General features: G+C 37.2%; 1 protein-coding gene across 4 annotated transcripts in view; it reads left to right on the forward strand.

The window, feature by feature from the left end:
* The first annotated feature begins 5,891 nt into the window (after window positions 1-5,891).
* LOC103720602 overlaps window positions 5,892-12,873 on the forward strand; it is a 39,177-nt gene continuing 32,195 nt past the window's right edge. For 2 of the 4 annotated variants that reach the window (XM_039126034.1, XM_008810390.4), the window contains exons 1-4: window positions 5,898-6,197; window positions 6,296-6,496; window positions 6,579-6,732; window positions 8,373-8,443. In XM_039126034.1, the coding sequence (XP_038981962.1) occupies window positions 6,086-6,197; window positions 6,296-6,496; window positions 6,579-6,732; window positions 8,373-8,443 (538 nt within the window). In that variant the 5' untranslated portion in view covers window positions 5,898-6,085. Of the gene's footprint in view, window positions 6,198-6,295; window positions 6,497-6,578; window positions 6,733-8,372; window positions 8,444-12,873 lie in introns of all 4 variants that reach the window. The other 2 variants (XM_039126035.1, XM_008810388.4) reach the window with 2 other exon arrangements.

Consider the following 12,873-nt stretch of genomic DNA (forward strand, 5'->3'; position numbering starts at 1 on the left):
GTATCCAATACCCATGAATTTGAATTTGAAGAACTTAATGACAAGTTGGCATGTAACATAAACATACCTTTTGATGCAACTCTTGCATCGGTCTTCATACTTGCAAGAAAACTCTTGCAATTTCTTTTCCAGTGGCCAGCTTTGCCGCAATAAAAACAGGGTACTTGATCCGGAGTTTTTCTTTCCTTTTTTCTTTTTGATGCTACTCTTGGGGTTCAATCGTTTCTTAGAACCCTTATTTCCCGATTTCCTTTTAGAAGTGCTATTTATAAGAAGGAGTGGACCTTTATCCTTCTTAATATGGCCTTCAGCTGTTTTGAGCATATTTAACAGCTCGGGCAGGGAGGTGTTCAGCTTGTTCATGTGAAAGTTCACAACGAACTGAGAGAATGAATCAGGCAGTGATTGCAGGATCAAATCCTGACTGAGCTCACTATCCATAGCAAAACCTAATTGACTTAATCTAGTGATTAAGTCTATAACCATAAGAACATGGTTTTGCACTGGAGTTCCTTCATTCATTCTAGCACGGAACAACTGCTTAGATATCTCATACCTAGCAGTCCTGCTTTGTTCTCCATACAGCTCTTTTAAATTGAGAAGTATGGATTGAGTGTCCATGCCTTCATGTTGCCTCTGTAATTCATTGCTCATAGAGGCAAGTATGATACATTTGACAATCAAACTGTCATTTTTCCACATCTTATGTGTGGCAACCTCCTCTTCTGTAGCATCATCTCCTAGATCTCCAAGATCAGGGGTTTCAAGTATATAGGAAATTTTCTCCTGAGTGAGTACTATCTTTAAATTCCTCAACCAGTCCACATAGTTTGGTCCGGTCAACTTGTTGGCATCTAAGATGCCTCTTAGTGAAAGTGAAGAAGCCATTTAATAATTCTACATATGCAAGAACATAACTAATATAAGCAGACCAATCATGATGACATGTTTGCAACTAGATAAGGACTTTAATCTAATTTGTCTCCTACTATTTTTATCGAATATCATAGCCCTCTCCTATGATAAACGTGAAAATATAATTTTTCTTAGTAGGGTTGAGATCCTAATTCATCATAAAAAGCCTTGTGTTTACACAACAAACTCTTATGAGTTCAAAGGTAGGAAACTCTTTCCAATTGCATCTCATGCAATTCTCAACTTTATCTTGTCCTCTTAAAATACTTATTGCCTTGTGTTAGCACAACAAACAATAATATTTTAGTTAAGTCAAACCCTTCATTTCCATATAGTCATATTCGAATAATATTGCCCTTATGGTTGCACAACAAGGCAATATATTAAAATATGCCATAAGCATCTTAATGCACCAAGACAGTATAACATCAGTCCCCATTGCAAGTTTTGTGTTAGCACAACAAACTAGCATGGATCTTGACATAATAATATCGAGGCATGAAGGAAGGCTATCAATAGTGTTATATCAATATTAAGCTTATCCATAATAGACAATCAAACAATTGGCCAGGTAAGCAGGTGGGAGGCTCCCCTTACTCAAAGAGTAAGGTCCTAATTAAGTAACCACCTTTAGTGCTTTCCTTAGACACCAATTAGATTAATTGTTCTAGAATGGGTTAGCTCAAAGTTTTTCAACACTATGACTTAATATAATTTTTATTGAGGGCTTACTAGTCTCTAGCACATTCTTTAATTGTAACATATATTTAACATATCTAAAATAAGCTATTATGCATCATAGCTATCTCATAGCATGTATAAATCATAAGCAACTAATTAACATGCTTCAACATATCCTCATATGGAAAATTTCATATCATGACATTTTATTACATATCATATCATATTTGAATTATATATTTCAGCATTTCATGAAGCATATGACATTACTATCTCATAGTAAATTAATAATCATACATCATGCATTATTATTTGATTGAACCAATTAAGGATAGCTCTGATACCACTGTAAGGTTCTAGCATGTCATAATGGACAGCGGAAGCTAGGGATTTTAAAAATTTTCTTAATAAAGTCCCTATGCATGAAACCCTTTTAAGCCTAGATCACCTTAATGATTACAATCAAATAATATAAAATAAATGCAGAATTAGTAGAATACCTCAAACGCTAATCCAAAGTGTACAATCTCCACGAGGCGTCCAAGTGTCCGCCCTCCAATGGTGATCCACACGAAAACTTGATCAAGACTTTAGCTCCAAAGACTTTTGATCCTTAATGCAAAATTCTTCTAAAGAACTCTAATGGCTTGCTTTCCTTCCTTTCTATTTTTCTTTAGCCTTCTAAAATCACTTCTAATCCTTTTGTCCTATGGAAGACCACCTTGTCTTGGCTTAGGACACACTAGAAGCAATGTTAGAAAGAAAGAAACTAATGTAAAAAAGAAGGAATATGAGAGAGAGAGAGTTGGATTGATTTCCGATGATTTAAAAAACACCGGGAGCATGCATTCCCTATTTATAAATGGCGTACGGATGCATTGTAGCCATCCATTCATGCATGAAGAGGGGCGTGAGATCAAGGGGTGTGTCATTTGATGAGAGGGCATATCAGAAGTAGTTAGGATAAGATGAAGTGCTTATGATATGGCGCTTCATCCTTATCCATTCCCTAAGCATCTCTTCATGAAATCCACCGTACTCATGCCTCTCTTCATTTCTTCTCACGCATGAAAAATAGGGAGCATTCTCAACCATTGATCAAGGCTAGATGAAGATCCAAAGGCCCTTATTGGTGGCGCCATAAGAAAGAAGGAGAGAGAGAATGATGCGGTTGAAGGGAAAGTAGTTAGGATAAGATGACGTGTCATCTTTATCCAATCCAAGTGGCGCTTCTTCATGAGGCGCCATTCTACATTCACCGTATTCCCTTCTTTCTCACGCCATCTGATGTTGACTAAGTCAATATCACAAGTCCATCACGAGATCATGATCTCCCATCATCCCATGATGAAGATCCAATGGCTCTAATCTATGGCGCCATCCATTTGATCCTTCTCTTCATCCAAATGTTGATCCAACGGTCAAAATTAAATGTTTTATCAAATCTAATCCAATTAGACTCAAATCAAGCCAATTAGGTGCCAACTCTTGGCTAACCCATATTAGAATATGATCTAATCAAATTAGATCAATTAAGAATCAGATTCGAATCCAGTTCGAATCAGATTCGAATCCAGTTCGAATCAGGAGCTAAGGTTTGCAACACCTGCTAGGATGTTTATCTTGCAAACATGATCTAATCTAATTAGACCCTTGATAAGTTTTCTTGGGTGTGACCCATTGGGTTCCATACTTAGCCAGCAATAGGTGTGAGTGCGAGTTGACCCAACTTGATTAGAACTCTTCTAATTGATTTAAGTCCAAACTGCGCGAACCCGAACTTAACAATTAGAATTCTTTCTAATTGGTGATCGAATTAAACTCTTTAATTCGATCAAACCTATAAAACAAGATTGACGTCTAGCAACGTGTCATGTCTACCCAGAAAATATGGAATTTGGTGGAAATACCAAAAATACTCTTCAGTGGCAAGTTACCATGCAATTCAATCCTTTAATCAAACTGCATCCCAAATATGTATATGAGTATGAATATATGTCAAACTCAATTTCATATTCATATTTTTCTCAATCTTTTAATGATAATTCAAATAATGAAATATTAGAAACTCTTTCTAATTTTCATTCTGCTTTGATCAAAGGCTTCCTGAATTATCATATGATTAGAATAAATGGGATGCTATCTTCTCTTACTAGAAGTGATTAATTCCTTGTTGACCTACTCATAATCTTCGTACACAATCCACCATATCCAGAAGACCTCGTACAGAACTTATTGTCATGAATGAGTGTAAACCAAAACATAGGTTCATGTGCACAAGATACCATGGTGATCTCAGGTCAAAGGATCAGTTGCACAACTCCCACTAAGAGAATCATCTTTTGACATGTAAGTAAGACTTCATAAGATTTCTCTTTGTAGGTCAATTCAGTGAACTCATTCTTCTAATGAGCACCCATATCTTTGTATTAGTGTCTCCACACAAATGATTGTGAGATCAATCATCCTCTGCATCGAGCATACATAAGACATACCAGTCTTTCCGGTAATCATTGATCACCGACTCAATGTACCAATGACTGGGAATATTTAAGATTAGGATTTTAGGATTTTAAGTCTCACTAGTATGATCTCATCATAGTCTTAAAACCATTGCCCTAATCTAAGGAGTTTATCATAAATATAATCAACAGCATATGATAAAACATAACGCCTTTATTCATATTTAAATGTCATGTACATGATTTGGACAAATCAAAAGAAAAACCCTTCGCAATACATATTGCGATTGGCTTGTAGGGCATCTACTCTTTCAGCTTTCTCTCTATAGATCTTTGAAAGCTTTCTTTGAAGAGGAGGCTTTGGATGGTCACTCCTTAAATCGATGCTCTAGTTGAAGCTTTAGAAGTAGTGTTGACTTATATTTCTTTTTTTTTGCCTCATCCACTCACTCTCTTTGATCCCTCATTTTCTTTTTGTCTTCCTTGGTTGTTCCTATGTATTTATATCTTCAAAAACCAGTTGGAAGAGATTTCTAGCAGTTAGAAAGGCTAAAATACCATTGGGAGTGAATATGGTCTTTCTAGTTTTGCAAAAGGACAAGCCGCTACTATTGTCAAGGCGCAGGGGGTCGACTCGAATTCTTTAGAGGTCAACTCATGATCCCAAGGGTCGACTCATAATATTCAGGGTTGTCTCATGAAAGAGCTATTTTTGACTGTTTTTTCTTTTTATGGCCATTCATGGGTCAACTCGTTTATGCTGGGGTCGACTCGTAATCTTGAAGGGTCGACTCATCTACTACATAAACTTCCAAAATTTTTCAAAAAATATCTTTATGCTTCTCTAACCTCTCAAACTCATTGAACTCCCTACCCAACAAATTAACCACTCCAAAAATACAAAATCATTAGCATCACACTCAAAAGTTTTGTACTCATCAAAATCAATCCATTGGGCCTAACACTTCTGTGAGGACCCGTGCCGACGTGTATTTAGTCCCACATCGGTTATTCGCTGGGTAGATCTTCGGTACTTATACAGGATTAAGGAACCCAAATAATACCTTCTGGCTAGCTATTTTGGATGAGGTCCTGGGTTGTTACAAATGGTATCAGAGCAAACCCGACCCATAACCTATGTGGACTAGGGGATACTGCAGCACGGATCCATTGGGGCTAACTACGGGCCGATCGTGGTATTTGTGATTAGATTTGAATAGATTTAAACTCTAAGCCTGATGAGGACGTTAGGGCTTAAATAGGGGGAGTATGTGAGGACCCATGCGGGCGTGTGTGTAGTCCCACATCGTTTATTTGCTTGGTAGATCTTGGGTACTTATACAGGATTAAGGAATCCAAATAATACCTTCCGGCTAGCCATTTTGGGTGAGGTCCTGGGTTGTTACGACTTCCTTATTCATGGAGGAGTCAGATCTTCTCTTGAAAAGTCCCTTTGGGGGTTGCCAATCCCTTTGGATGGCTCAGCTACAACAACAAGATTCTAACGGTTGATAACCTGGCAAAAAATAGAGTTTGGAGCAACTCATCATGCCAATTATGCTTTAGCCCTGATGAGATTGTTGACTACCTTCTACTGAATTGAACATATTTGAACACCATATTGGCTTTCTTCTCTCAAAACCATGATCTCCCGCAACTTCTCAACAACCTCCTTGTTATTTTGGAACGAACGGAAAAACAAGCCTTTTAAATGTGAAAATTAGTAAATTTTGAAGAACAAAAAGTCTATCAACGGATCAAATTTTTTAAAAAATGATTTTTTTCAGGATCATATAAGAATATTAAAAAAGTTGATTGTGAATATATTTTTGATGGTCATATGAAAGTATATATTTATGTAAAGTTAGGAAACGGCAGCATCCGCTGCTCTTCCGGGGCGAGCACCAGTAGTTGAGCCTTTCAAAATTTTAAAGCATGTGGTAATTTTCCCGCTCGCTTCCTTCCAAAGCCACAGCAAACATTTCTCGAAACACAGCAGAACTCATCGTTCTCTGGAAGCGAGAGAAATGGAGGTTGCCATCACCGCTTTCTGCCAATCTCTCGCTTCCTTCTGCCACCACGTCCAGTCCTCCTCTCAAGCCCTCTCCGATTCCATCCAAAGGCGCCCCATCCCTCTCGGTAAACAGTAACACAAAACGCCTCTCTCTCTCTCTCTCTAATCCCCATTCCCATCCCTAATCGACTCGGACCTCCTCCTCCTCCTACTCCCTGGACAGATTCGGCGGCCTCCGCCTTCTTACAATGCGTCGATCGCCGTATCTCCTCCACCAGCACCGATCTCAACCTGCTCGAGTCCATGGCCTTCGGCACTGTCTCCTTCGAGGAGCTCCTCGGCCACTGCAACGAGGTCTACAAGACCAACCAAAAGTACATCTCCGATCTTCAGGACCGCATGCGTCTCTTCGGTTACGTTCCCGGTATTCATCATAACTATTTCCTCCTTCTCATCAAATTTCTCGCTATTGATGTCGCGTTCTGATTTTTTAAAATTATATATAGAAATGGAGTCGGATGACGAAGGTTGGGATGCGGACTCCGGCATAGATTCAAAGTTTATGAGCCCAGTTAACAATGGGGTGGATAAGTTTCCTGTTGCTTGTGGCTCGGTTTCTGTAGCACGATCAAACAGGAAGAGGCTCGAGGAAGATTCTTTGTATCCTTTCCTTTTTTTATCTAATCCATTAACTAGTCTGCCTTGATTGTTGCCTATTAGTTTGTAGACCGAATCCAGAGTTTAATTTTAGGGTTGTTTGCAGAAAGAAGTCTGTTTTGCTTCTTGCGTTAAGCGTGTTTGAATTTATGTTGCTGATATAATTTTTATTGACATGGAATTTCAGAAAAATGCTTCACTGCACCACTCCATTCACGGGTCCACTCCCACTGCACAGTGATTGGCAGGATGGTACAAGGGGACTGCTTGTCCCCGACATGACCCCTGTGTGCTGCACCATTCACTGATGACCATCTGGAGCTACGAATGGGGACTAGATTAGTGCCTGTAAGTGGCACTCGGAATTTTATGTAGTCTTATGGTCATTAGGAATTGGCAAGCCGGTGTTGATCACTGATGCTGAAGACAAGCCTTTGTTTGGATACATGAAAACAGTTGAAGTATCATCTTAGTATTGGGGGAAATACGTGTTGCGTTTACTCAAAATCTTTGGTCCTCTACTTCGCTGCTGAAACCATAAAAATCTTTATTTATTGGGGAAATACAGTGTCTTGTACTTTCTCATCAAATCGTCTCTTGACAGTTGAGATTACCATTTTTTATCCCGATCAATGGCCATTCAGTTAAAAGTTGTAATAATTTAATATTTTCTCCATTTTCCAAGTTAATGCGTTATGTCTTTTAGGATGATTCACAAAAAAATTGCAACAAACAAGTAAGGGTATTCCCATTAGACAATAACATGTATTGTGAAATTATATATGTTTTTCCTAGCTAGTCAAACCTCCTTAGACTTTAAGACCACTCGATCTTAGGTCTGATATTGTCCTAGTCCGTACCATTTCTATTTCAGGCTATTAGGTTGAAAATAGGCCCTAATGTCATGCCCATTTGCTCCTTTCTGAGGATCTCTCTCCTTTTTCAGTTGTAGAACAACAACCAGCAGATCATGTCAGTCAGACCCTTCAGTATATCCCAACTGCTCTTAGAAATGATATGAATAGGACATTTCTCTGTGGATCTACAAGAAGAATTTTTAAAGATTTGAAGCATCCAGCATTTAGACACATGCCTGCACCTGATGCTCCTGCTCCAGACCATGTCATTTAGCTGGTAGAAGATGTACGTTCTGCATGAGTATGAATCTCTGCCTGCTTATCCCCTTAATGATATCCATGTCTCACAAGATCTAAGTATGCTCGGCATTTTCTGTCCAATCTCACGGTCAATCAAGAAAATTCTGTAACTGTCACTTTGAGTGCACCGCATGTCTGCTAGCTCTATTTTTCCTGTTCTCATGAGCTTGATGAGTTATATGTCATGAGATGCATAAATGGACACATACAATTAAATCTTGCATGATTTGTTGTGCAACTCTTAGCATTTTACTTCTTGAAAACTGGTCGCAAGCAGCAGTCTTAGATGTTTCGTGTCCATATATTGCAATTGCTGAATAGTTGCGTCTACTAAAAAATGGATTTAATTATCATGTAGTTAATGAATAAACAAAAGCTCCCGTGCTATCAGAACCTTGTTGGTATATTGCTGCATCATGTACAAGTAAAATATTCCAGAATTTTCGGAATAATTTGGCACCTTTATTTTTCTTAACACTCTCTAAGATTTGAGGACTCCATCTCATTACAGAGTCTTGGCCTTTCAGATGCTTGTCTTGCCACTTTAGCCTCTGAAGGTTTGCTTTTTTTCTTTCCTCTACTATGACTAGATCTTTTTATTAGCATGAAGCAACTTTGGCATGCACAACAAACATCTAAGAATTTCTAAAGAAGGTGATAAGTACAATAGATCGAGATGATCCATGAAAGTTGTGTGCATGTGCATGTGCGTGCGTGCATGCATTTATATATATATAGTCAAGATAAACTTCACTCTTTATATATGATTTGGACTGTTGCATACAATCATGAATGCATGTTCTCTCATGCATGTGTATTATGTATGTTTTGCTCCCTCTATACATACATATGTATTCACATCCATATATACATACATAGAGACAAGGAATAGTTCTAACATTCAGAAGGCATAACCAATTTAGTTATGCCTTACATTTCAACAATGCTACAAGACACTTAAATTAATTATGTATCAAATGACAAATTAATTACCAAATAATAGAACAAAATGCATGCTTATGTTTAAGATTGTGAACTAGTTGAATCACTTAAATTTTGGTCCATATGCATTTTAAACTATGTAGAACTCGACGAACAATGTGGTTCATTGACTTGTATGCTTATGCTTCACAGACACACTCATATTATATTTGATTTATATATGCAACACCAAGCTGTCCTCTTGGGTACAAAACTCATAAGGAGCTGCTGCCAAGACCACATCTATAAATTCATGCAATTAGAATTGCATTGCCATCTTTCTTTTAGGGAAAAACCCTTGATGGAATGAGCTCTTGTAAGAATCTCTTCTGAGGAGATATACACAAAGAGCGGGGAGGGGGGTTGTTACTAGTATGAAACATTGGCGACCTAGTGGGTTCAGGTTGGACTTGGCATGGTCCAGGTGGGGGGAGAGTTTGTAGGAGATTCATGCTCGCTTAACATAAAATAAGAAGGACTGGGGGACTTGTCTAAGAGTTGGTTATCTGCAGCTTTGATTTGTGTTACCATTGTTGGTTTTAATTAGATCTGAGGGCATAAAGACCTATAGACAGTAAGTCTTGTTTGTGGTTGTGCATATAGTGGACATGAACCTGAGAGTTAGGTGTGTGTAAGAGGGAAATGGATAAGGATTGGGAGCTGCAGAAGCATATCATTAGGGCGTGCTTATCATAACATGAGCATTGTAGGAAGTAAAATTGACAAACCCAGAGGCCGACTCTTCTTAATATAGATATATGTCTGTACATCTGCATACATGATATATGTGCCGATGTGTGTATGAAATGCAATGGTGTAGATAAATTTACAGATAGATACAGACACATGGATAAGTACAGAAATATAAAGAGATTGTGCCACAAAACCAATGAAAGTTTATGATTACTCCCTTTTTTTTGGTCTTGTGATTTGTAACTAGTGATGCTGCACTTGGTTGATTAAGATTACTAGTAAATTAATTTAAATATCAAATCTTGTTGCCAGTATTCAAGATCACTCTAGAACTTCCATTTCTAGTTTCTTTCCATATGACAAGACAAAAAATCAGGGTGTAATAAATCTTCTAGAAACATAATTTTATTTTTTAAATTTATTCAGCTGCACTTTAGGTCCATTTTCTTTTGGCTTTGCCTTGTCTAATTTCAATGTATTTTTTGTAACAAAAGGAAGTTGTGGTGCAACCAATTAATTGATCAAACATAATATGGTTTACCATGTCAAAGGGGTCAGATGCATTGTATCCTATGCCTCTAAATACATTTCTTAAAAATCAATTATTAGATCAATGCATAAACACAATATATAGGGAGGCCCAAGAGGGGGGGGGTGAATTGGGCTTTTCAAAAATTTAAAGTAATAATGCAGTGAAATAAATGCTTGAATGGAGAATACTAATTTCAGCAACAAATTAGTAAGCAAATATGCAGAAAATTAATGTAAGTAGATCAAGCAACACAAACACACAAAATTTGTAGTGGTTCGTGCCAACCTTGCACCTACGTCCATTTCCTAAGATATCCTTCTTGAAAATTTTTACTATAATCTTTTAGGAATTATAGCCCGATTATTTTACATAGACTCACAATCAACCTAGTTGATTTTCGTAGGAAATCAACCAAAATCTACACCGATTGTTTTACTTGGGCTCATAATCAACCCAGTTGATTTTCACAGGCCATCAACCAAAACCTATAATGAGTCTATCCCAGGCTCAACACAATCTAATTCAAGGTTTGAATGGACCTTTTTTCAAGTTTCAGTCCCTAAAACTTGTTACAATAGAGTATAGAAAGAATTAAGTGCAGGCACAATAAAGTACAACTTCTAAATAATAAACATAAAGAAATAAATGGAGCTTGACTCTGTTGGTTGGCTTTGATTCATCTAGAATGTACTTCACCAACTCTCAATTGTAGATGATGTAATCGTTCAGCTCTCAATACATGCTTTTGAATGATTTTTTCTTTGAAGCTCTCTTTTTTTGCATTCTTTTCTTGCTCTTGTGGATTTCTCTTTGCACTGCTTGAGCTCTCTTTTTGTTTATTCTCTTTCTGCTATGGTTCTTTTTTTTCTCTTGATGTTCCTATGTATTTATACCATTTGGAAGTGGTTGGAACACACTCCTACTCGTTAGACAAATTAAAAGAGCCGTTGTCAGATGAAAATAATCGTTCTGACTTACAGAAAAACTAGTTGTTATTGTTGTCAGGCGCAGAGGAGTCGACTCGATATTTTCAGAAATCGATTCGTGATCACCAAAAGTCGACTCGTACTCTTTAGGGGTTGACTCGAGCTTGTTGTTGCTTTTGATGTGCTCTGTTTCGTCTGTGAATACTGTAGAGTTGGCTCTCTCAGTTTAGAGGTTGACTTATCTAGTAACAAGAGTCGACTCGTTGTTTTCAGGGGTTGGCTCTTTAACGGACTTAATTTTATTGCTCTCTACTTTTCCCTATGGCTGTTCTGGGGTCGACTCACTTGTTTTTAGGATCGACTTTTTGTTTGATTAGAGTCGGCTCATGTTTCCCATAAGTCGACTCGCCAATATGATGAGATTTTTATCTCTCTATCTTTCTTTGTGGCTTTTCTGGAGTTGACTCTCTTGTCTGTGGGGTCGACTCCTGTTAGATTGGAGTCGACTCTTGCTCTTCATGTGTCAATTCGCCAAAGCGATGAATTCCACAGCTTTCTTTCCGTCTTCTAAGACTGATTTGTGGTTGACTCGCGATCTGCTGGAGTCGGCTCGTGAAAGCATATTGACAGTAATAGTTTGCCCGGGTTGACCATTGCAAACTTAAGGTCGACTCTTGAGGTAGCTCAGAATAAAATTCTCCATGCTTGCATGTGAGCTTCCAAGGATTGCTTTAAGACCTTTTTGGAGTTAAGCTTTTTGATGTAGAGCTTCAGATAGATGATCTTCATTAGAGAGTTATTGACGACTTTCTGAAATCAATCAATCAAACTCAAAACAGTAGATTAGTCATTTTTTACTTAATTATTTTGTATCATCAAAATCAACCCTTTAAGGTCGACTTTTTTTCCTTTTTTGATGATGACAAAACTTTTGAGTTCCAAAAGAGAGTAATATAAATTAGTGATAACATCTTTTAGAACTGAGTGTAAATTTGCAAAATTCAGATAGTAGTATAAGCAAGGGTAGCATTTGAGTTTATATTTGCAAAATTCAGAGAACGATGATATCTTTTTAAACTGAGTTTATATTTGCTTGATATCATTCACTTTTTATACTTTATTGATTGAATTTACTTTTATCACAAGGTTGTCTTTATAAGTAATTCTCCCCTTTTTTTAAAAGATATAAACTTTTTAAAAGTGGATTTCATATTACCATTTTATATTAACTTGCTTGCATTTTTTACTTTCATAACAGTTCATATGCTATGTCTTTACACTTATAACTTTGTTCTTGTTTTCCATTGATGTTATTTCTTCACTCCTGTATCTCATCTATTCTCCTTTTGCTTGAACTTTTCTGTCCCTTTTCTCTCTTCTTTTTGTTTAAACTTTTACTTTAAAATTTTACCATCTCTCCTCGTTTTTGTCATTATCAATAAGGAGGGTACTTAAGAGAGAAACATTTCATAAGATAAATAAGGAGAAACACTTAAACATCCAAACTGAAATATTCATTCATTAAATAGAATTGCAATTTTAAAGCATATCATAAAAATAACTAGATAAACACATATCACTTAAACTTAAACTGTAGATATTCACTCATTAAAGAAAATTGCCATAGATAAACACGTCACTTGAACTTAAACTACAAATTTTTATTAAGAAAAAGAATTTAAATCAAGGTTCGCAGTCTCGGTATCGGACCCCGTACCGGTGCCACACTAGTATAGTGTTGGTACGGTACGGTACAATACGAAGTTTTCGCACCGAGTGTCCGGACGCCACCCATACCAGGTACCGAAACCGAATCGGTATGGTACAGTATGCTCGATATTGCCCATTTTGGGAC

The sequence above is a fragment of the Phoenix dactylifera genome, chromosome 4 (assembly GCF_009389715.1).
Source record: "Phoenix dactylifera cultivar Barhee BC4 chromosome 4, palm_55x_up_171113_PBpolish2nd_filt_p, whole genome shotgun sequence".
Lineage (NCBI taxonomy): Eukaryota > Viridiplantae > Streptophyta > Magnoliopsida > Arecales > Arecaceae > Phoenix > Phoenix dactylifera.